The sequence below is a fragment of the Podarcis vaucheri genome (assembly GCF_965113315.1).
Source record: "Podarcis vaucheri genome assembly, chromosome: 5".
In the NCBI taxonomy this organism is placed as follows: Eukaryota; Metazoa; Chordata; class Lepidosauria; order Squamata; family Lacertidae; genus Podarcis; species Podarcis vaucheri.
Genome location: NC_138763.1, coordinates 104704343 through 104730289, shown reverse-complemented (window position 1 = coordinate 104730289; position 25947 = coordinate 104704343). Strand labels below are relative to the sequence as shown.

At 48.5% G+C, this 25947-nt stretch overlaps 1 protein-coding gene across 7 annotated transcripts in view; it reads left to right on the top strand.

The window, feature by feature from the left end:
- Window positions 1-25947, top strand: part of LOC309532617 (potassium voltage-gated channel subfamily KQT member 1-like) — a 558589-nt gene that overhangs the window by 402893 nt on the left and 129749 nt on the right. For 6 of the 7 annotated variants that reach the window (XM_082223121.1, XM_082223123.1, XM_082223120.1 and 3 more), the window contains one exon: window positions 8917-11162. In XM_082223121.1, the coding sequence (XP_082079247.1) occupies window positions 8917-9075 (159 nt within the window). In that variant the 3' untranslated portion in view covers window positions 9076-11162. Of the gene's footprint in view, window positions 1-8916; window positions 11163-25947 lie in introns of those variants that run through there. The other variant, XR_014219946.1, reaches the window with a different exon arrangement.

Genomic DNA, 25947 nt, shown 5'->3' with positions numbered 1-25947 from the left:
CACCAACCCTAACAACCAGCTTCTTAGGTACTGTGGCAGGTAACATTTCTTTATTTCATGACAACAAAAACTTTATAGATGGCCTACAATGTAGACATCACCACCTTAACTGACAGCTCAACCTATTTCTCTCTTTTTCTTTAAATAGCTAAAGTACAGGGTACCACATGCATACCCTGCAACATTCGCTGGGTATTTGCTGCCAAGGAGTGTGGTGGAGTCTCCTTCTTTGGAGGTCTTTAAGCAGAGGCTTGACAACCATATGTCAGGAGTGCTCTGATGGTGTTTCCTGCTTGGCAGGGGGTTGGACTCGATGGCCCTTGTGGTCTCTTCCAACTCTATGATTCTATGATTCATCAGATGAAAATGAGGACATTTCTCACTCCCCCTCAAATGACCCTCCGTTACCCTCCATTGTTCGCCATCCCCCCCCCGAGCATTTCCACCACACTACACAAATGGTACACAGCACACATGCCTGAGAAAACCCCAGTTTTATTTTATTTTTTGGTAGATTTACAAAAAAGGGGGGGCACCAATTAATAAATTTTAGAGGGGCAATATTAAATAAAGAGGCGAGATTAGATGTGGACATACAAAGCATTCAATAAAAAAAATCAAAAAATCGATACTTCTTTGTACTCTCCTCTGCTTTCCCTTTCCTCCTGCCCAGAGCGGCCCTGCCCTCTGCTTGCCCTCCAGAGCCGGCATGTCGTGCAGGGCTAGGCCTTGGCGGTGGCAGCTCCTCCTCCTCCTCCTCCCCCATTCTCCAGCAGCTGCCACGAGCTGCCCAATGGAGGAGGCCTGCAGCTGCCCTGGAGAGACCATGAGATGCTCCCTCCTGGCTGCCAGGGTCCCTGCTGCCCAGGGCAAGCCTCAGCTCCCCTCCTCCTCCTCCTCCTCCTCCTCCTCCTCCTCCTCCTCCTCCATCTCCTCCCAGAGCTCAGTGGCAGCAGCACTGGTGGGAGAAATGGGGACATTCCAGGATCAAATCAGAAGCTGGGATTGCTTTCATAATTCCTGGATTGTCCCAGGAAAATAGGGACTTTTACATACTGTGTTTTGAGTCTGGTCTACAGTTTAAAGTGTTTTGTTTTGCTTTGGGAGACACCCAGAGAACTCCTGTTTTGGGAAGTCCTATAAATGCAGTTAATAAATTAACCTTAGTTACCCAGGGTTATGCGCCACAGAATTCAGTAGGACTTATTTCCAAGTAGACATGGTTAGACTTGCAGCCTACGGTAGCCATGAAACTAAAAAAACCTGGCTTGTTTATCTTGTTATGTCTTCCCATGACCAGGAACTCTGTGTTGAACCCGTTAAAGTAAGGGAGCCTCATTTCCCTTCATTCATGTAAGCTTCTGTTAGACGACTACGTGTATCCACCGTTACACTTGGTGCTCATCCTACTGATACTAATTCTGCTACATCTTCGTTGTCATCTGTGGGCCTGAGAGCACCTGGCCCCTTCCCAAGCCTCCTCTTTGTTGCTGAGGCAATTTTGGTTTTGTTGCTGGTGATTTTGTAATTTCTTCTAAATTTCTGGAACCTATCTCCTCCAACTAAAACATTTCACTTCTACCTGCTAGGAACCTAAGGTGGCATTCATGTTTAGGAAGAAAACCATAACAACTTGTCCCCATCCATGTCAACTTACTGAGCTGCCCCCCAGATCCAGAGCCTACCGGTTGCCACTGCCCAGCTAAAAAGTTTGATTCACTTCTCATATGGACTGTGCCAAGCCTGTGAAACCTTTAGTTCCCTTGCTAACCTGTTGTTTAAATAGATTTTTAAAAAACTGTTTCCCTTCAGGGAAAAATAACATGCAATTAAATTGTTAGAACACTGAAACATACAATTCAAAGAGAACCCAACTTCACACTTTGAAGGGAATCTCAGGAAACGTTTTCTGAACCATTTTGGGAGGGCTGTGAGCTATTTGCGTGGACAGGCGGAGTCCCCAGATCCTGCACGGTCCCCCCGTCATGTGGAATAGCGACTCAAGACAACGTGCTATGGGATTAAATTGGCCACAACTTTATTAAATTTCAAATGTGGGTAGACCTTGGCTCAGGCATTGGGTCTTATCCCTCCTCAGTCCCCAGCCGGGGACCTAGGGAGCATCAGGGTTATCCAGTGTGTGGGGGGGATGGGCCGGCTCTGGAGAACATATGTTCAAGCAGAGATAGCCGCCCCCGTTACACCGCAGCCACAGGGGAGAGCAATGACGACCTTTCGGCGTACGGTCAATGCCTCCCTTCAGAAACCCCTTTAACGGGGAACCCTGGTATCGCTGCCGCAAAGAGGAAGATGGACTAAAGGATTCCGCCCAAGGCCTGATACCGCCAAAGTTGTGGCGTTTTGCTACGGGAAAGGAGAAACCTGCCAATGCAGGGAAATTCCTTTCCGGCCCTTTAACAGCGTCCTTAACATAGCAGCACCCGCATACCTGTGAAGAAAAGTTAACCTGCAAAACCTGTGAAGAAAAGTTAACCTGCAAAATAAGACCTTAACTGAGGGTGGGTAGGGTGGGAGAAGCTCTGGAGCCAAGTGAGGATTCCCAGGTAAGATCCTCCCTCTATTGTGTGGGCAGGTAATCCCTCCCCTACCTGGCCTGGTCTCCTTGGCAACGCTTCCCCCAAGCAGGATTGGACAACTGACTGAGGTAGGCGGAGACCTCCAGGTATCCCACCTGGGGGAAGGCGAAGCCATGCCTGTGCTAATGGAGCCGCTCCAGATCTAGGGCTGCGCGCGTCCACGCAAAGGGCGCCCCCCATTTTAAGCGGGGAGCGGTCATTTCAGTCTGTCTGATCCCATTTCTCCACATTTAGGGCTCTTCATGTTGTGCCATTTGAACAAGTGGCTGTGTTTTAATTTTGGGACTGTGCGATCCATGGGCGTAGCCAAGGAGGGGCAGGGAGGCAGTTGCCCCCCCCCCATCAATATGAATCAATACAAATCTGAAGTTCTGCCCCCCAAAAGCCTGCCCCCCTCCCCAACAAAAATCCTGGCTACACCCATAGTGCGATCATTTTGTAAATATTGTGTTGAGCCAGTCAGGACTGGTGGAAGCTAAAAAAGCTTTTCAAGAAGCTGTGTGGCTTTTTCTATTATTTTATAAAAGATATTTATTAGAGGTTTAGAAATTACAGAAAAAAGAAAAAAGGAAAACAACAAAAATTCAACAAGACATACATTTCTATACATAAAAAGGGAAATAAAAAAACATAAAAACCAATACAACAATACAACAATAAAAACACACATCCGATACTCCATATCCTTATCTTTCATTTGCTTGTTTCCTCGACCTCCTCACACCTCCCTTTTTGTATTCTAGTTTAGTTAATTTTTCCAGCAAATTCTTTCCATCTTTCTCAATTTTTGTTAAGTAATTTATCTTAACGGTCTAACATATTAATTCACTTAGCAAATCCTTGCTATCTTTCACTGTGTTCTGTCATTCAATTTACCTTAATTTATTTTAACCTTATCTTACCATAAAATACCTTAAAGCTTAAAACTTAATATTTATTTATACATAACTCCTTATATCATTTCTACTAAAGCCAAATAGTTTCATTCCAACATTTTCCCTAATACTCATTAGTTTTACACTAATTCTCAAAATAGATATTTAAAAAAACAAAACAAAACTTTCTTCCAATCTTCATCCAACATCTCTTCTTCCTGGTCTCGGGTTATGTCAGTCCTTACTGTCCATTCCATCTAGTCCATCAACCTGGTGCTCTTGTGTCCAAGGCTCTTAAGTCTCTTCCATGTCCCTTCTGCAGATCTTCTTCTTGTTTATACCTGCGCTTTACCTTGTCTTCTGCTGATCTTTTTCTTAGTTTCTTTCCTTTCTCATTGAGGAATAGGACTCGGGGAGACTCCGACCCAAAAATATCTCCATCTCCCCTCAGCAGATCAGCCCATTCCCCACAGTCCCATTCCCCACACTCAGCACTGTAGTCCAAAAAGTATTTAAAAGCATGTTTCAAAGACCCTCCAAAATTAAAAGGCCCCACAACTCCAGACCCCCCCTGGCCCACTCCAGATTCAATCTTCAAGAACAGTGGCTTATGCTCCTGCAGGGCCTCGGGTCTCTCCATTTGTGTTACTTGAGGTTCAACAGTGACCTCCTCCATTATCTTCTGCGCTTGCACTTGCTCTGTCAAAACAAGTTCCTGAGTTGGTTCCTGGATGGTTTCTATATGGGTATTCGCCGTTTGTCCAAAGTTTTTAACTGCAACAGTCATCAAATCCATCTTCTCATGCATCTGCTCCAACAAAACGCTTGTCTTGCAAAAGGCAAGCACCAAAACTTCTTCTAAACACATTTTTATTCAAGGCCAGAGTCTGGTCTCACGGTCCTAATCTTGCAGCTGTAAAATCCCCGGATCGACTCCAGCAACAATTTAACAAGCTCCCTCTAGAGGAGACAATTTCTATTTGTATCCATCTTTTGTAAACAGGTCCAGCAAAAGAAAATTACTTTCATTTTTCGTATATTTTGTATCTTTTGATTGCAAAAGGCAACATTGGAGTCAGTTTGTTTCTCTCTTTTTTTAACTATCTGTCAAAAGACGTTCCATTCACAGTCAATGAACTTCCCCATAAATTTCTGTCTCTGACACCCCGTTCCCAGGTTTGAGACGGTGGAAATTTATCTTTCTTTACTCTCTCCTGCAGGCTTGAACAATCAAAATTCCCCCCTTTTCTCCTGTTTCCAAGAGGGGTTTTGATGGTTATAACTGAAGGAAATTTAGTCCTTTATATGCGACTTTCCAGACTTTAGCTTGCAAATTTTTGCTTCAGTCTATTTACAAAAAGTGGAAGGCGGACTTCCTGTTTAGAACCTTCCCGCTTCAGTGCCAAATTAAAATGTTTCTTAATCCAATTTCCGTTCTACTCACGGGTACTTGTTTAGAGTCCAATTGTCCACAGGAAAAAGTCAGCGCTCTCCAGCAACGGCTGTGCGGCTTCACTCCGTAAAAGTAGCAGGCGATTCAAAACACCACGCCGCTCACCCCACGTCGCTTCGGATCCCCAAAAAGGGGTTTCTCTGCGAGTAGGGGAGGCGCTCCTGGTGTCAGCCGAATCCCACGTTCCCAGGCTTCCTCCGCCTGGGATTTTTAAAGGGTCTCCGCCTTCGCCGCGGCGGCAAGGCCTGATTTTCACGGAGCGGGCTCCTTTCGGTCAGAGGAACTCCGCCATTACCGATGGCGCTAACCCGGAAGGCTTTTTCTATTTTTTTAAAGAGAGAAGCAATCCTTTAAATTCTTATTCCAGACTAGCAGGTAGCAAAATATGTAATTATTTCTGTTTCCATTCTTCTTTGCATTGTTTCAGTTTTCAAACCTATCCCAGGAGGACTTATGTTAAATCTTATCCGACATTGGTCCTTGAATCAAGGGGATGGAGCAGCTCCCCTGTGAGCAAAAGGGAGCAAGCAGTGTTTTGGACTTTTTAGTTTAAAGAGAAGGCAAGTAAGAGATGACGTAATAGAAGTTTGTAAAATGATGCAAGGCATGGAGAGTGGGTGGAGGGACGTTTTCCTCCCTTTCTCATAACACTGGAACTCATGGGCATGCAATGAGGCCAGAGGCTGGAAGATTCAGGACAGAGAAAAGAAAATGCATCGTTAAAACTATGGAACTCCCTTCCACAGGAGGCCACCAGCCTAGATGGCTTAAAAGAGGATTAGAGGAATTCATAGGGGAGGAGGAGAGGGCTATTGAAAGTTCCTAGCCAGCAGTGGAGACAGCAGTGCTGCTGAATACCAGTTGCTGGAACCTGAAGGAGGGGAAGACTTCCTCTTGTGCTCAGGTCTTGCTTTCAGGCTTCCCACCGGCATCTGTGGGCTACTGTGAGAACATGGGCTGGAGGAGCCACGGGCCCAATCCAGCAGGTTTTCTGATGCTCTGATGCTCTTTTCTCTGCAAAACAACAAGAGAAATGCCACCCTGCCTGCTCTCTGAAGGGATCAGCTATGAGGGATGTAGTGAGGTAGCCCTGCCTAGAATGCATAATAACTTGCTATTAAAGGCACATCAATCCTAACTAATTATTTGGATACATTTCTGGAGAAGATGGCATGCTCAGGTGTCTTCTCCCTCATGGGCTAATTTTTATTTGCAGGCAACAAGTGTATATTGAGCTGCCACTGTTTTTCTGAGCAAGCTCTTGTTAGATAAGCTCTGCTACAATAAGAAAGGATTCAGCCCAGCATTCGAAGCTTGTTTATGGCTTTACTTGACAATCTGCGCTTGCATGGGCTGTCACTTGGTCAAAGTTAGGCCGACACTGAATATGTTTTTGAAATGTCAACCCTTGGCCTTTGTCCCCCCTGTTTTATGTTCTCCAACCCTACACAGCTGTGTAAGCATCATGCAATGTAGACCCCATGGCCACCTCAGGGGTGGGTTACTTTGAGGCCAATGCTTGACCCCTGCCAGGTGTTGCTGAGGCCTCCAGGTCCTTGTATTGATGTCACTGCCAGGGGCAGGAAAACAAAGTGGGAAGCACTGTGATAGGAGCAGAGAACTATTGAGCTACTCAACAGAATTGCATAAAGCTGGAGGGTGTAAAGAGGTAACATGTAGCAGAACAGACTTGGGAGGTCTTAGGCAAATCTCTCTCTTTCCTTATGTCACCAGCAGAGAACCTGCAGAATGGGAATGCTGATATTGATACTGAACTTGTATTGAGCTAATGTATGTAAAGCACTTGAGCATGTGTATCACTTCCTCCAATATTGAACACAAATGTTGAGAGCTGATAGGATCAGACCCAAAACAGTCACTGGGAAACAACAGGGGAGGTGCCAGCCTCCAAGGAAACCCCAAGATTTACAAAATCTTTTTTAAAGAAAGTGCTAATCTCCCCAAAACCAATTTGGTGAGAAATGATCATGCTCAACAATCATGGAATGCTGCACGTCAGTTGGAAATGAAGAACAGAAAACTGTGTGAGAGAGGGGAGACAGGGAGGTATCTAGATGTACAGCAGGGCTTTCCCTTTATTGGGAGAAAAGATGCAACAGCAACTGACCCATTTCAGATGTTTCCTATAGGGTTTTCTATTCAAACATCACTGTTGTCTGTTGGTGCCAAATGTTCTCCATATGTTTTTGCTTCAAAAGTAGTGATTTGGGGTGACTAAATTGTTTTTTTTTTAAGAATTTTTTTATTTTTAAAAAAATGTTTTAACTGTTTTAGCTGAGTTGATTGACATCCTACACCCTTTCAAAATGTGTTGGGGGTTTATTTAGGTTGTGGTTGTTTTTATTTTGATTATTTTGTGGTTTTATATTCTGATTTTATCCTGTGAATTACCCTCAGACCTGCAGGTATAGGATGGTATATCTATTCGATAAATAATAATAAACACTGCACACACCACGGAAAAAACTATTCACACTCCCATGGTTTTTCGCAGCTGTTTATAGTCATTGTCTCCCCTCTCTTTGTGGTGACCATTTCTCCTCTGCATACGGTAATTCTTCTCTGAGTGATCGCAATGCATCAGCGATGCTGATATGATGACATTACAGGGTCATAGAACAAATCAGTGTATGTCCCTGCTACCATAACTTTTAATTTTATTTCATTCTGTAAGCAAATTTGGTTCAACAGAGGGCTATATTTCTTAGTCTGCTCACATGGCAACCTTAGAGAATCAGAATAAATTTTAAGAATCTAACTTTTAAGAATAATAATGATTGTCAAAAGGGGGAGGGGGCTTTCAATTTTATCTAAAAAAAATTTACAAAACTGGTTGAGCACTGATTGACACATATTGCATCCATGTGAGGTAACACCAAGAGAAAGCAGCTGCAGTGAAGCTCCCCCCGTGAGTTTTTGTGGTGGGGGCCCATCTTTGCAGACACGTCACACACATGGTGTGCCTACCAATTAAGAGTCTTGGTGTGATATCAGCTACATGGAGTGGCTACATAACCAGTAATTATTTTTATGTGTGTGACCTCATCAGATTAAAATTTGCTGTAATACTCATTTGACTGGGTGAATGTAAGAAATTTAAAGGGACGCGGGTGGCGCTGTGGTCTAGGACTTGCCGATCCGAAGGTCGGCGGTTCGAATCCCTATGATGGGGTGAGCTCCTGTTGTTCGGTCCTGCTCCTGCCAACCTAGCAGTTCGAAAGCACGTCAAAATGCAAGTAGATAAATAGGTACCACTCTGGCGGGAAGGTAAACAGTGTTTCTGTGCGCTGCTCTGGTTCGCCAGAAGCGGCTTAGTCATGCTAGCCACATGACCCGGAAGTTGTCTGCGGAAAAACCCCGGCTCCCTCAGCCAGTAAAGTGAGATGAGCGCCACAACCCCAGAGTCGTCCGCGACTGGACTTAATGGTCAGGGGTCCCTTTACCTTTACCTATGTAAGAAATTAACTACCAAGTGTTCTTTTGAAACTATTTATGTGCTGTCAACCATTGTTTAGCTTGTTAATCATCTGATTTTAAAAATTGATTTATTGCATTTAAATAAATACATATCACACCAAAGCCTTATTGTAGAAGTCTTTTGCGATGACAAATGAAGTATAATTTGATGCTATTCATTGTTAAAAGGGTTTTTAATTTCGCTATAGCAATAACAAAGCAAAATACCCTCAAGAATCAAGATGTATGCTCATGATTTGCAATCCCACCTATTAAAATGTCTCATCTCTGAGTTCTTACTTGTGCTGCCCAAGAAAGTACATTTTGCTGGTTACAACTAAGGTAATATGCACACTACAACCTAACCTAATGCAAAGTACAGATTTTGAGTGCCCTAACCAATCTACAATTCCAAGGATTTGGGGATAAAAACAGCATTACAGCTGCACTGTAGTATAATCATAGCCCACAACTGCATATGTGGTAAACTATATACTTTCTGGTTTCACAACAGGTCACACAGATTGACCAAAAGCTGAATGACATCCTGAATGCTCTTGAGGCTCAATTTATCAAGCAGCAATCAGCAGACTGGACATCATCTTCAGCTACCCCTAGAGCTAGGCGGTTGCGGTCTTCATCAGGCTCACCTCCGCTGAGCCGTAAGATGTGAAAACAACTCAACAGTATTGCACCATCTTTCTCATTCTTTCATAAATAGCTGTAGTTGGTGTTGAGATCCAAGTTTGCAACTGATTAAATGGATCCATGAACAGAAAGAGTAAAACACAAGGCACCTTCCCACATGCCCTTCTTTTAAACCTAACACCTTCTTCATCCTGTCTTCCTTCATTTCATCAAATGGAACCAACAGGATGTGGTGATGCTCAGAAGGAACAGAGGTAAGAAACTTGTTTGAGAGAGAGGCTTCACCAAGAAATAAGATTAGTCAACTCTGTATGTTAGGATGAGTTCATTCCTACAAAAAGAGATGTCAAGGCTTGTCTGGAAACCATCTTCTGATCTGGACATTCTTCCTCTTGTTATCCAGCTGAGGACATTAGCACCCACTGATGAGGGAAATGCACTCTGTACTTGCTCAGAGGCAGTTTCATCTGCTCATGTGTATTCCAGAGTTGATCCACAACATTGAAAACATGCCATAGGCAAGCCCTGGCTCAAAGCAAGCCCTGGATTGACAAGCCTTGTTTTCTAGTAGTGAGCTAACTCTGCTACAGTTTTCAAGCAAAGGATCCTAATCTAGTGAATGGTTAAGACATTACCACAACACAAGACACCAGATTTTTCAGAATATATGTATAAAATGTGTTGAACCATATACATGCGTAATATGGCATTACCCAAGGACAGTAGTAGTGTGAATTCCCCTTTAATTTCCCCACTACCTTTCATAGTTTTGAGTTTTCCAGTTGGTTTTCAGTGAGATGAATATACTCCTTTTTCCACAAGGTGGAGGAGTAGAAAACACCTTAAATTTATATTTTCAACCTTTTGATTAGCAAGTTATTGACAGCCATACTCTGTGTAACCGAGGAAAAATGTGTAACACATCAAGGGAACTAAAGGAAGAACCTATGCTATTATTAGGAAACAGTGTTTGCAATGAGACAGAAACATGTTGAAATGAAGAGCAATGGTGCTTTGAATACAAATATTTTAATACCTGTAAGCTGCACGGATTCCCATTTATAAAGTTTATTTTCATTCATAAGTGAGACTAAGGGTATGGAAAACCTGACATTTTCTTTCTGCCAATGTTTCTGCCTTCCTACCATCTGGTGTCACATGATTTTTGTAAAGTGGATCCAAATCATTATTCTGTTTCACATGCATATTATTTACAACTGTGCATCTCATTCCACATTCAAAAGACAATGTTGAATTATTATTTTTGCATCTTGCATTCACACTAGTATCCAGACTTGTGCTTCATGTTTTTCATTCAAAGGACAGGTCATGGTTTCACGTTGTCTATACAATTGACCCTCATGTTTCAGCCTATTGCCCATCATGTTCCTCCATTTTTAAAAAATCAGCAGTGAAATTCAAACCTGAGTAGATCCAAATTGTAGTTGTGTTGCCCATTCAAATGTTCAAGCAGCAGTACAGATCTGAATCACTGTAATGTATTGCAAGTGCATTATTTATACATCATAAATCAACACAGGTCTACACCCTTGTTGTTGCACATTCCATGGGAAGTTGGCTTGATTGTCACAGGCACATTGAAGCCATTGCTTTTCAGCAACAATATTTGCAAACTTAAATTGTGGATATGGAGATTTATTTATTTATTGCTTTGGGAGGAGGAGGGCCCATAGCTCAGAGATAGATTCCTTTTGGTCATTTGCCCAGGTGGGCAAAGCTGAGTCTGATCCACTCCACCCAACTCACCCAACCATGTCTCAGTAATACAGGCCAGGTCAACTCCCTCATCCACAGTTAAGTTAGAGGAGTGAGGTCTTAGTATGAACCAACCAGCTATTTAAATGAAGCACTACTAAATCATCTCTGGCAGTATTGCTGTATATTGCAATAAACATTTTAATTTTTTTGAATGGACATGATGCAGATGGACACTAGCTGTTATGCAAATAAATGAGTTTTGTACATATAAAAAATTGTTGCACTTTTAATGTAACTTTGATTGTTTATTGAATACTAAAGTATCGTCTTTTTGAAATGTCCATGATCTGTACATTGCCTATGTAATAAAGTATCTTGTACTTCAGAAAAGAATTCAAATGAACCAATTGGGAAATAATGTAAATAGCATGCCTCAACTGGAAAGTGTTCGTGTTTATTAAAGCCTCTTTAGACATTCCTTTTGGCATATAGTTTCTCTTGGAATTCTCCAGCTAGTTAGCATGATTGCAACATTAAAAGATGGCTTGCACATGTAAATGTCTCCTCACAGATGTGTCTCCATCTTAGACAGAACAATCACATTGGCTGAAGTACAATGCTTTCCCATGGACTCAGTTCACACATACAGTTGCTGTCTGTCAAGGGTGGAATAATCCAGTGTAGCAAAGCAATGTGACATGCATGCACATGTGTGAAAAATCCTGTAGTGGTGTGAGGAACCTCAGGCTTAGAGGCCAAATGTGGCCTCCACGGCCTCTCCACCTGGACTTCATAATGCTCCCCAAGCTGCATCCCCACACTCCTCAAGCCATACTCTTCACGGACCCTCAAGGGTGCTGACTTGGGCCAACGTTGGAGCATGCTGCGCTGTAGTGATGCCGCGATGTGACATGATGACATCACATACGTCATGTCATCATGACAGAATGGCTCCGGCACTGTGGTGGTGGCTGGACCAGGGCCTCCTCACCCCCACCTGCCCCCACCGTCTTACCTCTGGCACTCAGTTCCTGGTCCAGTTGTTGCCATGACGGGGCCACACACTGAGGCAGCCACTGGGGTACAGGGCAGAGGCCAGGCACCCATGGGCACCCACAGTAAAAGGTTTGTGGGTGCCCAGGCACCCGGAGCTCCCTGGAGTTGGTGCCAGTGCTGACCCTGCTTGGCACCCTCCTTGAGTGCACTTGCCTGGGTCGACTGTGTCCCTGGACTGCAAAAACACTGCTTGCTTATCTGGATGGAGAATGTGCCTGTAAAAGTGCAAAAAAATCCTCTGGCATCAGAATGGCTGGAACACAGCTGATTGCAACAGTAAGAGTCACCTCTTGCTGTACCCATTTTTGCCTCTGGACCTACCTGTAATGGTAAATGTGACTATAACATTAAGGGCAAGTGGGAGGAAGGGCTGGAAGCCTGAATGAGATAGTACTTGAAGGAGAGAAGACCTGTTGTACATAGTTCTTTAATAAAACTGTTTCTTGATCAACTTCTCTGGCCTACTCATCATTAAACACAGAACATTACATTATTCACTGCTGGCAGAAACTTCCCGCTCCCTAGAACGTGTGGCTTTTGTACTAAAAAGATTACCCACCCCAATCTGGAGAAATCCAAGTTACCCATGGTATCGCCCAATCCTTTCCATTGCCTAAGATGCAGGATGTTCTAGGTACAGACATTGCTTTTTTTCTAGAAAAATAGGTGCCAGTACCCACCGTGAAGTTGTTACAGCAAGTGCCACACTTTTTGACAACAAAAATAGAGATGCCAATACTGTGTACCCTTGAGTGCCCCCTGAAAAAAAAGCACTGCGTGCAGCATCCCAGAAAGGCAGTGCCTAATCCGTCCCTAAAAGTGGCTCCTGTGAGAGCTTCTGCACCTTCTCTGGACATTGCAAACTCCTATATGGACATGCCTTTAAGAATTTTGAACTGCTTCTGTCAGGGAACTTAGGGTATCATGCAGACTAAATAAATATGTCATTTGTTTTCTAATTTTTTGAATCTCAAATGCAGTTCGCACCATTCCCCATCAGGTTTTAAATGATTCCAATTTCATGCCCACCTTTCTCTCACCCAACATCACATTAAATTCAGCGTCATATGGGCTTAGATTGCACTCCCAACTGTTCCTTTGCAATGGTGCTTGCTTTCAGCGCTGTTTAAATACAGTGCCAGATGCAACCCACACTGTTTTCCTGCAGGCATGAATCCCCATTACAACATAAAATGTCAGGTGATTGACAAGTGGATAGTCCTGTCTCTCAATGGGAAGCAGCTGTTTGAGAAACCTAGTAGTCTTGGACACATGGAGATGTCACATGGAGTGGCTGGGGAAACCCAGTCAGAAGGGTGGGGCATAAAAATAAACAAATAAATTATTATCTAGATAATAATGTCAGTACAGTATGGGGTGCGGGAAGAGGAGAAATGTAAAAGGGGAAAAACAGCTACAGAAAGTTTAAGCCAGAAATTGAGCTCAAAAATGGTTGAAGAACCAACCTTGTCATTATTCGCAGAATACATGGTTCAGATTTTTAACCCCTTACAGTGAAAAGGGTAGGAAGATGACTGGAAGGGGACAATGGAAGGCAGGCCTGTGGGGGATTCACTGCTGGTACAGTCCCTTACAAGCATGCCAGCTAAAAGCCCAGGCCAATAGTAAGAGTCTTAATTTATTTCTAGAGAATTTTGCTCCTATTGAATTTCATCTAATTCAAATGAATTTGATGCTTTTGTTGAAGCAAAGCCTATAAGGGAAGTTGCCAAAAGCAAAAAAAAAAAAAAAAAAAAAAAAGTTCCATACGATGAGCAAAATTCCTAAGGCAATTTTTTTGCACCCCTAATTTCCCACTGAATTGCTTATAAGCAGTATGTGACACCTATTTGAGGGCTCCTGCTTATTATTTAGAAAAAATACCTGCATACTGCTATTCATAAAAAAATTCAAAGCTGTTAAAACCTGTAAAATATGGTAAGAACAACATAATAATTAAAATATCATTAATTGACCATTAGCAGGCGTGCTTTTCTTAATTGTCTGCATAAGCCTTGCGGCAAATAAAAGTCTTCTGCAAATGCGTGAAAGTCAGCACAAATCTCTATTGGAAGAGCATTTCACAGGAATTATTGGGCCAATAATCCTGAAGCTCAGATGAGCCTCACAAACTCCCATTTCCTCTCACAATTCCCAGGCTGGCTTAACATGCAGTCCCTCTCTGCAGGGGACTCTGAGGAATTATAGCTCTGTGAGGGGAACTGGGGTCTTTTAATATTATCAGCCCTGTCTTAAAATGACAATGATGATGCTTTAAATGTATAGTGCAGATGGGGCCTAAATCTAGACCAATTCACGACCCACAAAATAAGCTTCATGTGAAGGTCAAGTGCCCATACTGTAATAATTAAAATGACAACAAGGATATATGCAGCACACAGGAAGTTCTCATCCTAAGCACTACCTCAGTAATTCTTTAAAAAGCTCCATAACATGAAGCAATCTTATTGTCCTCCACTGCGGACTGGGGAAGGGCTGGGAGGGACAACAGCAGCAAGCTCAAGGCTGAGGTTTAATTTGAACTCAGGATTTCCTGGCTCATCACTAGCACTGTTTGCCACTACACTATTCCAGTTTATGCCTGAAGTTATTCTTTACTTCATGTTGCCCTATTTTCCCCAGAATACATTCTTCCCATCCTCCAGGGAACACTCAACCTTAAATAAGTTTTAGATAGGTTTTCTCAACCATGTGATAAACAGTCTCATAAGACATAAAAGAGCCAAATTGCCATCTTATCTAAAACAAGCTTATTTGCCAAAATACCCATTATGCCGTGTTGGTCTTTACGATGGTGAATTATGGCTCCTGAGTCACTGTGAGAGCAGAGTGTCTGCCATCTTTCCCTAGTGCTTCAGAGGGGGCAGACTGGATGGAAGTTTAGCATCTTCTGATGGCATTTGATCTCTTCTTTGGAGGGGGCCGGGGGGGGATGAATCAAAGTTCATCTTAAGCTTTGAAAGCAAAAGAGGGCTCTGTGCTCTGTGATTAATGCTGATCCTTTATATTGGATTTTGCACTCTATGATTAATGTCTCTTCAATCAAGATTGTGAGGGTTTCCTCTCCACTTTAGTGAAGCAACCATCATTTGAAGAAAGGCAGACATTTGCCTCAAATGTTTTGTTTCCTCTATGTGCAGTTTCATGCCTCACAAAACCTACTCCTAGCATGGCCTCAGATTCATTTATATATTTTTCTGAAGATAAAATACCATGCCACCTAACCCAATGGTTACAGTAACTTACAATACATATGTTCCAGTAAAATAATAGTACAATACATATAATAAAACAATACATATTTTTCCTGTAAAATAATAAGCATTTAGTCCAAAATTTCCCCTACAGAAAACCTTGCGTCTGTTTTTTAAAAATAATTTTTATTGGGTTTTATAAACAAGAATAATGTTATACAAATAAGTATACCAAGTTTTCGCATGCCATTTGTATATCACAAAAATAGCATAATAAATGTGCAGTAATATCTACAATGTATGGTTCATTATTAGTGGTCAATGTATAAGTTCTTGGTTCTTGAATTGGTTTAAACAAAGGGGAAACCGTACCTGAGCCAAGTGCAACCCATTCTTGACTGAAGAGGGGGTCGCTAAGGAGTTTGCTTCCTTTGGGTGGGTTGTGTACTTCTTGTAGGAAGGCAATGTGTGGTTTCATGGCGTTTACATATGAGGTGATGCATTTTCTTTTGATAGGGTTTCCCAGCCCCCACATTTAAAGTAATTGCTTTTAAGCTTTTTTAATCTTGCTTATCTACTTTATAGGATGATTCCCTGCCAACTGGTCTGGGTTGCCCTGTGTCTCTCACCTTGTATTGTCTATTGAATCTTTTACGTTGCGCTGACCTGGAGTGTGGTGCGTGGGGGAAGAGGGGGGTTGGAATTAGACTTGGATTAAATAATGGGTGGTAGATTACAGAAAGTAGCCTATATGTATTCATATAGGTGTTTATTTGGGGTATCTTGGACCACCTGGCATCTAGCCGGTTGGTCCTGGGTCTCCCCTGGCACAGAGGGCCTTGTTTAAGGACAGGCCATCCTCCCTGTCATTTGCGAGCGGTCAGTGAGACGTGTTAAGCGTCTTTGTGACACCTGTGTTGGCTATAAGGTTTACACACAAAAGTGTGAGTGGGGTCCAGTTAAGGGTGGAAGGTGGGGTTAGGGATTTGTAGAAAAGCGTTAAAAAGTAAAGGCTGGCAAGGGTGTGTTCAGAAACAGAACAACAACAACAAGAAGAAAATAATGATTAAAAAATTGCAGTGTGGTTCTAGTTATAATATGAGGTAAAAGACCACCAAAGGGGGGGTACTATTGAAAGTGGGTGGGGAGGTTTATGTATGTACGTGTAGGGTGTGTGTGTGTGTGTGTGTGTGTTCTCTTTAAAGAGAAAAGGGAAAGAGGGAGGGGGAAAGGTGGGAAGGAAAAAAAAAAGAAAGGGGAAAATAACAATAGAAATAATAGTAACGTGGAGTAAAAAGCTTTTCTGTTTTTTTAAAAAAGATGATGATGGGGGGAGGACTCCCCCTAAAAAGAAAGAAAAAAAGGGATCAGGTTTTTATTTTATTCTATTTTCTTTCTTTCATTTTCCTATTTATTTTTTAAAAATGAGAAATAAAAAATAAATAAATAAGGTAGGAAGTCAGGGCTGAAGCAGTGTTCTCAGGAAGTAGCCTGTGCTGGTTCAGGGCTCCCTTTTGGATGCCGCCAGTTTGATTCTTAAGAGTTAGAAAAAATGGAGGTAAAAAAATTGAAGAGAGAGTTAGAGAATGTTGTCAGGGTTACTTCCAGATCCTAGCTCACAGAGGATCACGCTAGCCAGCGATCGTTAAATAAAAGTCTTTATTGAGTTACAGTCTCCATTCTCGAGCTGCTGCGTGCAACCCTACGTCTTATGCTTAGATCGGCGAAGCTCCGTCTGAGTCTCCGCCCCTTGCGCACCAACTTAATATCCTAGCCCTGCTCCACCTTTTCCGCCTGACAGTTCTCCTCTGGGTCCCTCTGCCCCCCTGGGTCTCTTCCTTCCGGGATTCTTCTGACGCTGACCCCCCGGACTCTCCTGTCTCCTTGCGCCGGGCTTTAGGACCTGGCTCCCTTTCCGGGCTGCCTACTGCGCCACCTTCCTGTGCATTTGAACTTGGCGCGCACGCCCAACCTTCCACTTTCCGTCTAACCGTTACTTCGCTCCCCGATGAAGGTGTGGCCACTCCTGACTCGTGCCCTCCCTCCTGTTGCGAGCTGCCAGCACTTGATCCCTGGCGCTTTTCCTCTTTCCTACTCTCTGGCGGTGACGCTGGCCCCGATTTCCAACTGCTCCCCTCTGAGTCCCCTCTGGCTCTATCTTCCTGGGGTGTCCCCCTAGTTTCCCCCCTTGCCCTGGCCACTGGTGCTCCTTTTTGTGAATCTTCTGATTCACTGGAAAGACTCGGAGATCTCGGGTCGTCGTCATCACTCATCCTTTCTTCTGCCTCCTCCCCCTCGCTCTCTGTTTCCTCCCTTGCCCTCGCCTCTGCTCCTGAACCCCTGACATCCATCCCCCCCTCGAAGCCCCCTCTTCCCCCCTCCCCTCCTTCCGGTGCGGGAGCTGGGTGCTGCCGTGTCAAGGGGACGAATGTCGGGTACAGTTCACTTCCCGTGGCGGGCCTCCATCTGAAGTCTTCCGGTTCTTCCTCCCTGCTCTCGTCGACGACGGTCACCTCTGCTTCCATCTCTGTGCCGCCGTGCTCGAAACCCTGGTCGTCCCCGAAAACGTCCATATCCGTCTCTCCCTCACTTCCTTCTGGAGGCGTTGCTCGTCCTGGACCCTCCAGCCACTTTCTGCGCCACTGCTCCTCTGGTCGATCATCCCACCAATACGAGGGTTCTGAAGCAGATCCCGAGGGTGACCCCTCCGGGGAACGGGCGTCTCGTGTCGGTTCCTCATCCGAGTCGAACCCCAGGAACGTGCTGGCTGAAAGCGTGGGCGTGAAAAGCCAGTCGTCGAAAAAGTCCGCTGGCATTGGCCTATGGGGGAAGAGGGCATGAAGTTCTTTCTTGAGCAGAGGTTCATCTAAAGCGTAGCCCGGCACCCAGCTGTTGGCACTGGCCGGGGTGCCCTCCTTAGCGAGAAGGTATTCTACCCCCTCTTCCCCCCATCTGGAGTCCAAAATCTCCGTGACTTCGTTGAGGCGCACCTCCTGTGCCACTCCCCGTTGCCTGGTTCCCTCTCGGAGCGGACTCGGCGCCGTTCCGGGTTCCTGAAACCTGTGCGGTGCCTTGTAGGGAGTGAGCACCGATCTGTGGAACACCGGATGCATTCTGGAACCCTCCGGAAGCGCCAGCCTGAAAGCCACCGGGTTGACCTGCTCTTTGACTTGGTAGGGCCCCAGTTGCTTATGCCCTAGTTTCTTCTTGGCCAACGACCTGGCCGGCACTGCGTGGGCTGCTAACCAGACCCAGTCTCCCACATGGATCTCTTCGCCAACCCTTCTGTGTTTGTCTGCCTGCACCTTGTATGCGTGTTTGGCCAGCTCCAGGTGCCGCCGCAGCTGATCGTGGACCTCCTGCAACTCCGACGCGAACGCATCTGCTGTCTGCGGCTCCCCCTCCACCAGTCTTTCCAGTCCCGGGAAGGTTCTGGGGTGCCTCCCGTTGTTGGCGAAGAACGGCGTGACCCCCGTGGACACGTGCTTCGTGTTGTTGTAGGCGAACTCGGCGAGCGGCAGGTAATCCACCCACGTCGCAGGCTGTTGATTCGCATAGCATCTCAGGTACTGCTGCATGATGGCATTGACCCGCTCCGCTTGCCCGTTGGTCTGCGGGTGTCTCGCCGACGCCAGGTTGATCTTGACGTTTAGGAAGCCCATCAGCTTCTGCCAAAAATTCGAGATGAACTGCCGCCCGCGGTCGGACAGAATAGACCGTGGCAGACCGTGAACCTTGAACACGTGGTCTATGAACAGTTTGGCGGTTTGTTCCGCCGTGGCCACCTTCGCACACGGGATGAAATGTGCCATCTTGGAGAACAAGTCCACCACCACCAGCACGGCCGTCTTGCCCCTCGAGCTGGGCAGATCCGTGACGAAGTCCAGGGCGACTCTCTCCCATGGTTCGACCGGAGTTTGCAGCGGTTCCAACAGTCCGGCCGGCGGTCTGTGCACTGGTTTGGCCCTCTGGCAGGTGTCGCACCTCGCCACGTAGTCCGCGACCTCCCCTCTCATTCCGGGCCACCAGAAATCCCTGGTGACTAATTCCACCGTCTTCTCCTTGCCAAAGTGCCCGGCAGTGGGCGCGTCGTGCAGCTGATGCAGTACCTTGGCGCGAAGTTCGTCGCCCGGCACGTAGATGGCCCCTTTACGGATGAGCAATCCATCTCTCAGCTGGAACCCGTCGGTCGCCGCCGTGCCCCTTTGCATCTCTGCCATCTTTGCTTGCGCGAAGGAGTCATTCTGCAACGCTCGTCGCACCGCCTCCAGGTCCACTGTCGCCGCAGCGCACGCCCACACTGTTGGTGCAAAGATGTGCATGGCGGCCGCTGGCGTGGCGTCCTCCAGATACTGTGGCTTACGGGAGAGCGCGTCCGCCATGATGTTGGTGTCCCCCGGGACATACTCTATTCGGAAGTCGAAGTTCGCAAAGAACTCAGCCCAACGTATCTGCCTCTGGTTCAGGAACTGTGCCGTGCGCCAGTGCTCCAGATTCTTGTGGTCCGTGCAGACCTGCACCGTGTGCTTGGCTCCAATCAGGAAGTGCCGCCATGCTTTGAACGCCGCATGAATAGCCAGCAACTCCCTGTCTCAGATGGTGTAGTTCTGTTCGGACTTGCTGAGCTTCCTGGAGTAAAACGCTCCGGGCCTCCAAACCCCCTGCGGGTCCTTCTGCAGCAGGACTGCTCCGACGGCCCTGTCCGAGGCGTCTGTTTCAACTCTCATCGGCCTGCTGGGGTCGACATGAAGCAGCTGTTCCTCCGACGCGAAAAGACGCTTGAGTGCCTGAAAGGACTGCTCCGCCTGCGCTGTCCAGATGAACTTCTTTTTCTTGGAACTGAGCGTGTCCGTGATGGCCGCTGTCTGCATAGCGAAGCCTTTGATGAACTTGCGATAGAAGTTCGCGAAGCCGACAAACCGTTGGACCTCCTTCCGGTTGCGTGGGCTTTTCCAATCCAACACCGCTCGAACCTTGGCGCTGTCCATGGCGAGCCCCTTGTCAGACAACTTGTAGCCCAGGAAATCCACCTCCATCACGTCGAAATGGCACTTCTCCAACTTGGCGTAAAGCCTATGTTGCTGTAGCCTGCTCAGCACTTCCCTGACGTGTCTGTCATGCTCCTGCTGCGATTCCGAAAAGATCAGGATGTCATCCAAGAAACAGACACACGTCTTGTAGAGGAGTCCCGCCAACACGTGATGCATGAAAGCTTGAAAAACGTGGGAGCCATTTTGCAATCCAAAAGGCATAACTCTATATTCGTAGGTGCCCAGGGGCGTGAACATGGCTGTCTTCCACTCATCTCCTTCCCGCATGCGAATGAGGTTGTACGCCCCTCGCAGGTCCAACTTGGTGAACACGCTGCCCTTGCGTACTTTTGCGAGGAGGTCGTCGATTCGGGGCATGGGGAAGTCCGATGGCTTGGTGACACTGTTCAAAATGCGGTAGTCCACTACGAGTCTTTTTTGGGGCGTGTCTCGCTTCTTCACAAAGAATACAGGACTGCCCCCCGCTGCCTGGGACTCTCGGATGAAACCGCGCTTCAAATTATGATCTATGAACTCTTTGAGTTCCTGCAGTTCGTCTTCAGACATGGAATACAGCTTCCCTTTGGGCAGCGCCGCCCCCGGCAGCAGGTCAATTTTGCAGTCATATGGTCTGTGGGGGGGTAGCTTGTCTGCCTCCTTCTCACAGAAAACCTCCAAAAATTCTGCGTACTTGTGGGGAATCGCTTGCAGCGTGCCTAGCAGCAGCTGTGACTCCTCTTGCTCCCCTTCCTGCTGGGGCATGATGCAGTGTTCAGCACAAAAGGAAGAGCCGAAGGTCAGCTGCCGCTGGTACCAAGCCAGCGTCGGGCTGTGCTTGTCCAGCCAACTCATGCCCAATACAATGGGCGTGTCCGATAGTTGAGTGACGTTGAAGCTGATGATTTCCCTGTGATTTCCAAGCCGCAGCACCATAGGTGGCGTCTGCTTCACCACCTGCCCCCCTAGCAGCTCCCTGCCATCCACCGTGACAACCTGCAGGGGCAGCGTGGCAGGCAGCAACTGTATAGCGTGCCGGTCGACAAAGTCCTGCCCTATGAAGTCTGCATTGCTTCCCGAGTCGACGGTGATTGGCACGTCCATGGTGATTCCATTGGGTAGCTGGAGCGATGCGGTGAGCCTCACTACTGGCTTGGGCGGGAGGGGGTCCATGGGCGGTAAAATCTCTGGGGACTGCTTCACTGACACGTCTGGCTGGGCCCCAGTGCCTCTTCCTCCAGCCAGACTGCGTCGTTTCCCTGCTGTGGTTCTCCGTGCTGCATTGCTGCAGTCACCATTGCTGAGGCTGCAGTGTGCTTGTGGAGCCTCCGGGGACACTCTTTCGCCATATGCCCTGGATCCTCGCAGATATAACACTTCCTGTTCCCTCTAGGAGGCTTCGCTTTCACTGCTGCCGGTGCTAGGGCTCTGGCTGCTGACTGAGCCCTTGCACTTCCAACCTCCATCGGTTCCACCCCTCCCCCTGTTGGAGGCGTGGATTGCGCACGCGCTGCTTCTCTGGGAAGGAAGGAGGAGCCCCTGGCTGGTTCGCGCCCGCTGCGCCCTTCGTCCCTGCTCCACGGACGTTCTTCCAGCCGCACCCCCACCGCCAGCGCCCTCTGAACGATCTCCTGCGTGGTCCGGGGTCTCTCCCCCCTCGCAATCTCATCTTTAACCGAGTTGTGCAAGCCCTCCCAAAAAAGGTCTCTGACAGGAGCCGAATCTCTGTCCCATTCCAGGGCACTGACCAAAGCGAAAAAGCGGGCATGATACTGCCTTACGCTGGCCCTCCCTTGCCTTAGTCCATGCACCTCCTTTCGGGCAAGATCCACGTCAATGCTTGATAAAAAACACCCATCCATCGCTTTAATAAAGGCGTCCGCATTTTGGAGCGCAGGATCCTTATCTCTCCACAAATTGCGCAGCCATGCTTTAGCGTCTCCATGCAAATGGGACATGACGAACCCCACTTTCTCTTGTTCATCTCTAAAGTCTTTGTGCAGCAGTTGCAGTGCACACATTACGTCTGCTCTAAAGTTGGGGTACTGTTGCAAATTCCCATCGAAGTGAGAGACCAGACCGCCTGTGCGTCTCCCCAACCCAATCCCCTCTGGTTTGGGTGTCTGTTGCCCTTGCTTCGTAAGCACGTCCAACCTGACCTGGAGATCTCGGTAGGCGGCAGCTGCTTCCTCCTCTCTCTTCCTGGACGCCAGCGCCTCGGCATTCAGTCGTGAAACTGCTTCTCTGAGTTCCGTTATTTGCTGTTCGGCCGTCATATTGTCCGCCGTTCGTGAGCTCTCTTGTAGGCACCCGCTTTCTCTCCTCTCCGCGAGGCCGTGGATGCCCACAATTTGAGGAGACGGAGCTTACTGTCAGGGTTACTTCCAGATCCTAGCTCACAGAGGATCACGCTAGCCAGCGATCGTTAAATAAAAGTCTTTATTGAGTTACAGTCTCCATTCTCGAGCTGCTGCGTGCAACCCTACGTCTTATGCTTAGATCGGCGAAGCTCCGTCTGAGTCTCCGCCCCTTGCGCACCAACTTAATATCCTAGCCCTGCTCCACCTTTTCCGCCTGACAGTTCTCCTCTGGGTCCCTCTGCCCCCCTGGGTCTCTTCCTTCCGGGATTCTTCTGACGCTGACCCCCCGGACTCTCCTGTCTCCTTGCGCCGGGCTTTAGGACCTGGCTCCCTTTCCGGGCTGCCTACTGCGCCACCTTCCTGTGCATTTGAACTTGGCGCGTGCGCCCAACCTTCCACTTTCCGTCTAACCGTTACTTCGCTCCCCGATGAAGGTGTGGCCACTCCTGACTCGTGCCCTCCCTCCTGTTGCGAGCTGCCAGCACTTGATCCCTGGCGCTTTTCCTCTTTCCTACTCTCTGGCGGTGACGCTGGCCCCGATTTCCAACTGCTCCCCTCTGAGTCCCCTCTGGCTCTATCTTCCTGGGGTGTCCCCCTAGTTTCCCCCCTTGCCCTGGCCACTGGTGCTCCTTTTTGTGAATCTTCTGATTCACTGGAAAGACTCGGAGATCTCGGGTCATCGTCATCACTCATCCTTTCTTCTGCCTCCTCCCCCTCGCTCTCTGTTTCCTCCCTTGCCCTCGCCTCTGCTCCTGAACCCCTGACAAATGTATTTAAAATATTTTTTTAAAAAGTAAGAAAAAGGAATTAAAATAATAGTAAAAATATTTTAAATCACACACATATACAGTGGTACCCCGCAAGACGAACGCCTCGCAAGACGGAAAACCCGCTAGACGAAAGGGTTTTCCGTTTTGGAGGCGCTTCGCAAAACGAATTTCCCTATGGGCTTGCTTCGCAAGACGACAGCCCATAGGGAAATCTCCGGGACAGCGGGGAAGCGCAGCGCGTCTTCCCCACTGTCCTCGGACCTCCTCCCCCACCCCCCGCCCGGCATCAGAACGAAGCTCCGATGCCGGGAGGTGGGGGGGACAGCCTCCTTCCCCCGCCCGGCATCAGAACGAAGCTCCGATGCCGGGAGGTGGGGGGGACAGCCTCCTTCCCCCGCCCGGCATCAGAACGAAGCTCCGATGCCGGGAGGTGGGGGGGACAGCCTCCTTCCCCCGCCCGGCATCAGAACGAAGCTCCGATGCCGGGAGGTGGGGGGGGACAGCCTCCTTCCCCCGCCCGGCATCAGAACGAAGCTCCGATGCCGGGAGGTGGGGGGGGACAGCCTCCTTCCCCCGCCCGGCATCAGAACGAAGCTCCGATGCCGGGAGGTGGGGGGGAAGCCTCCTTCCCCCGCCCGGCATCAGAACGAAGCTCCGATGCCGGGAGGTGGGGGGGACAGCCTCCTTCCCCCGCCCGGCATCAGAACGAAGCTCCGATGCCGGGAGGTGGGGGGGGGACAGCCTCCTTCCCCCGCCCGGCATCAGAACGAAGCTCCGATGCCGGGAGGTGGGGGGGAAGCCTCCTTCCCCCGCCCGGCATCAGAACGAAGCTCCGATGCCGGGAGGTGGGGGGGACAGCCTCCTTCCCCCGCCCGGCATCAGAACGAAGCTCCGATGCCGGGAGGTGGGGGGGGACAGCCTCCTTCCCCCGCCCGGCATCAGAACGAAGCTCCGATGCCGGGAGGTGGGGGGGACAGCCTCCTTCCCCCGCCCGGCATCAGAACGAAGCTCCGATGCCGGGAGGTGGGGGGGAAGCCTCCTTCCCCCGCCCGGCATCAGAACGAAGCTCCGATGCCGGGAGGTGGGGGGGACAGCCTCCTTCCCCCGCCCGGCATCAGAACGAAGCTCCGATGCCGGGAGGTGGGGGGGACAGCCTCCTTCCCCCGCCCGGCATCAGAACGAAGCTCCGATGCCGGGAGGTGGGGGGGACAGCCTCCTTCCCCCGCCCGGCATCAGAACGAAGCTCCGATGCCGGGAGGTGGGGGGGGACAGCCTCCTCCCGCCGCGCGGCATCAGAACGAAGCTCCGATGCCGGGAGGTGGGGGGGGACAGCCTCCTTCCCCCGCCCGGCATCAGAACGAAGCTCCGATGCCGGGAGGTGGGGGGGACAGCCTCCTTCCCCCGCCCGGCATCAGAACGAAGCTCCGATGCCGGGAGGTGGGGGGGGACAGCCTCCTTCCCCCGCCCGGCATCAGAACGAAGCTCCGATGCCGGGAGCTGGGGGGGAAGCCTCCTCCCGCCGCGCGGCATCAGAACGAAGCTCCGATGCCGGGAGGTGGGGGGGGAAGCCTCCTCCCGCCACCCGGCATCGGAACAAAGCTCCGATGCCGGGGGGGACACCTTCTCCCGCCACCCGGCATCGGATGGCTTTCCTGAAGACTTGGGGTGGGAGGAGGGTTTTTCCTCCCCACCGCCAACATTCAGAATGCTGTTCTGAATGTTGGCGGTGGGGAGGAAAAACCCTCCTCCCACGCAAGCCCCGGGAACAGAGGGAAAGCGCTGCGCACCTTCCCCTCTGTTCCTGTACCTGTCCTGAAGGCTTGCGGTGGGGAGAAAAGCCCTTCTCCGCACCGCCAACCTGGCAAGCGGTTTCCCTAGGAACGCATTAATTGATTTTCAATGCATTCCTATGGGAAACCGTGCTTCGCAAGACGAAAAACTCGCAAGAAGAAAAAACTTGCGGAACGAATTAATTTCGTCTTGCGAGGCACCACTGTATACATATACATATACATAGGTGTGTCCCTGCCCGCTTCCCTCGTGCCAGTCTCCAGAAAGGTCGGGTCAGGACCAGGTTGGGCCTGCCTGGCTCTCCCAGTCCCCGTCTCCTCCCTCTCATCCCTATGGCTGCAGTGGGGGTTGCCAGTGACAGCAGAGGCTGGCAGGTGCTTGGCAGGGGGTGGGGAGGCTCCGTTGCATTATCTGCTGGGTTCCCTCTGAGCTTCGCTGGATTCCTGCTACAGTCTAGGTCGTTGGCTGAGTGGGGCCTGGGGGCCTTGCACAGCCCCCTTGAGCACTGTGTTCAGTGTCCCTGGCTTCCCCCTGCTCACGGTGGTGGTGGCGCCTTTGGCAGCACAGGGACTGGCCAGCGAGCCTTCCTAATGCTGGCGGTCCCTAGGTGAATCCCTTCTTAAAGGATGGGGAAACTTACACACAGAGAGATTCTGCCAGTGATCTGTTTCTGATCCAAAGAGCTATTGCAGAGATAACTTGACTCCTTTATCCTTTCTCTGCTCCCTGGTCCAGGTCCTCTTCAGTTGCGGAGGGAAGTCGTCTCTCAGCCTAACCTACATCACAGAATTGTTGTGAGATAAAATAGGGAGGGGGGAACCATGTACACTATCTTGAGCTCCTTGGAGAAAAGGTGGTACACTATAAAAAAGTAATAAATAAACAAGTTTGATAACCCACTTGTCATTCAGCTAGCCTCATGATCACACCAGGTGCCCACGAAAGTCCTTCGCATGGGT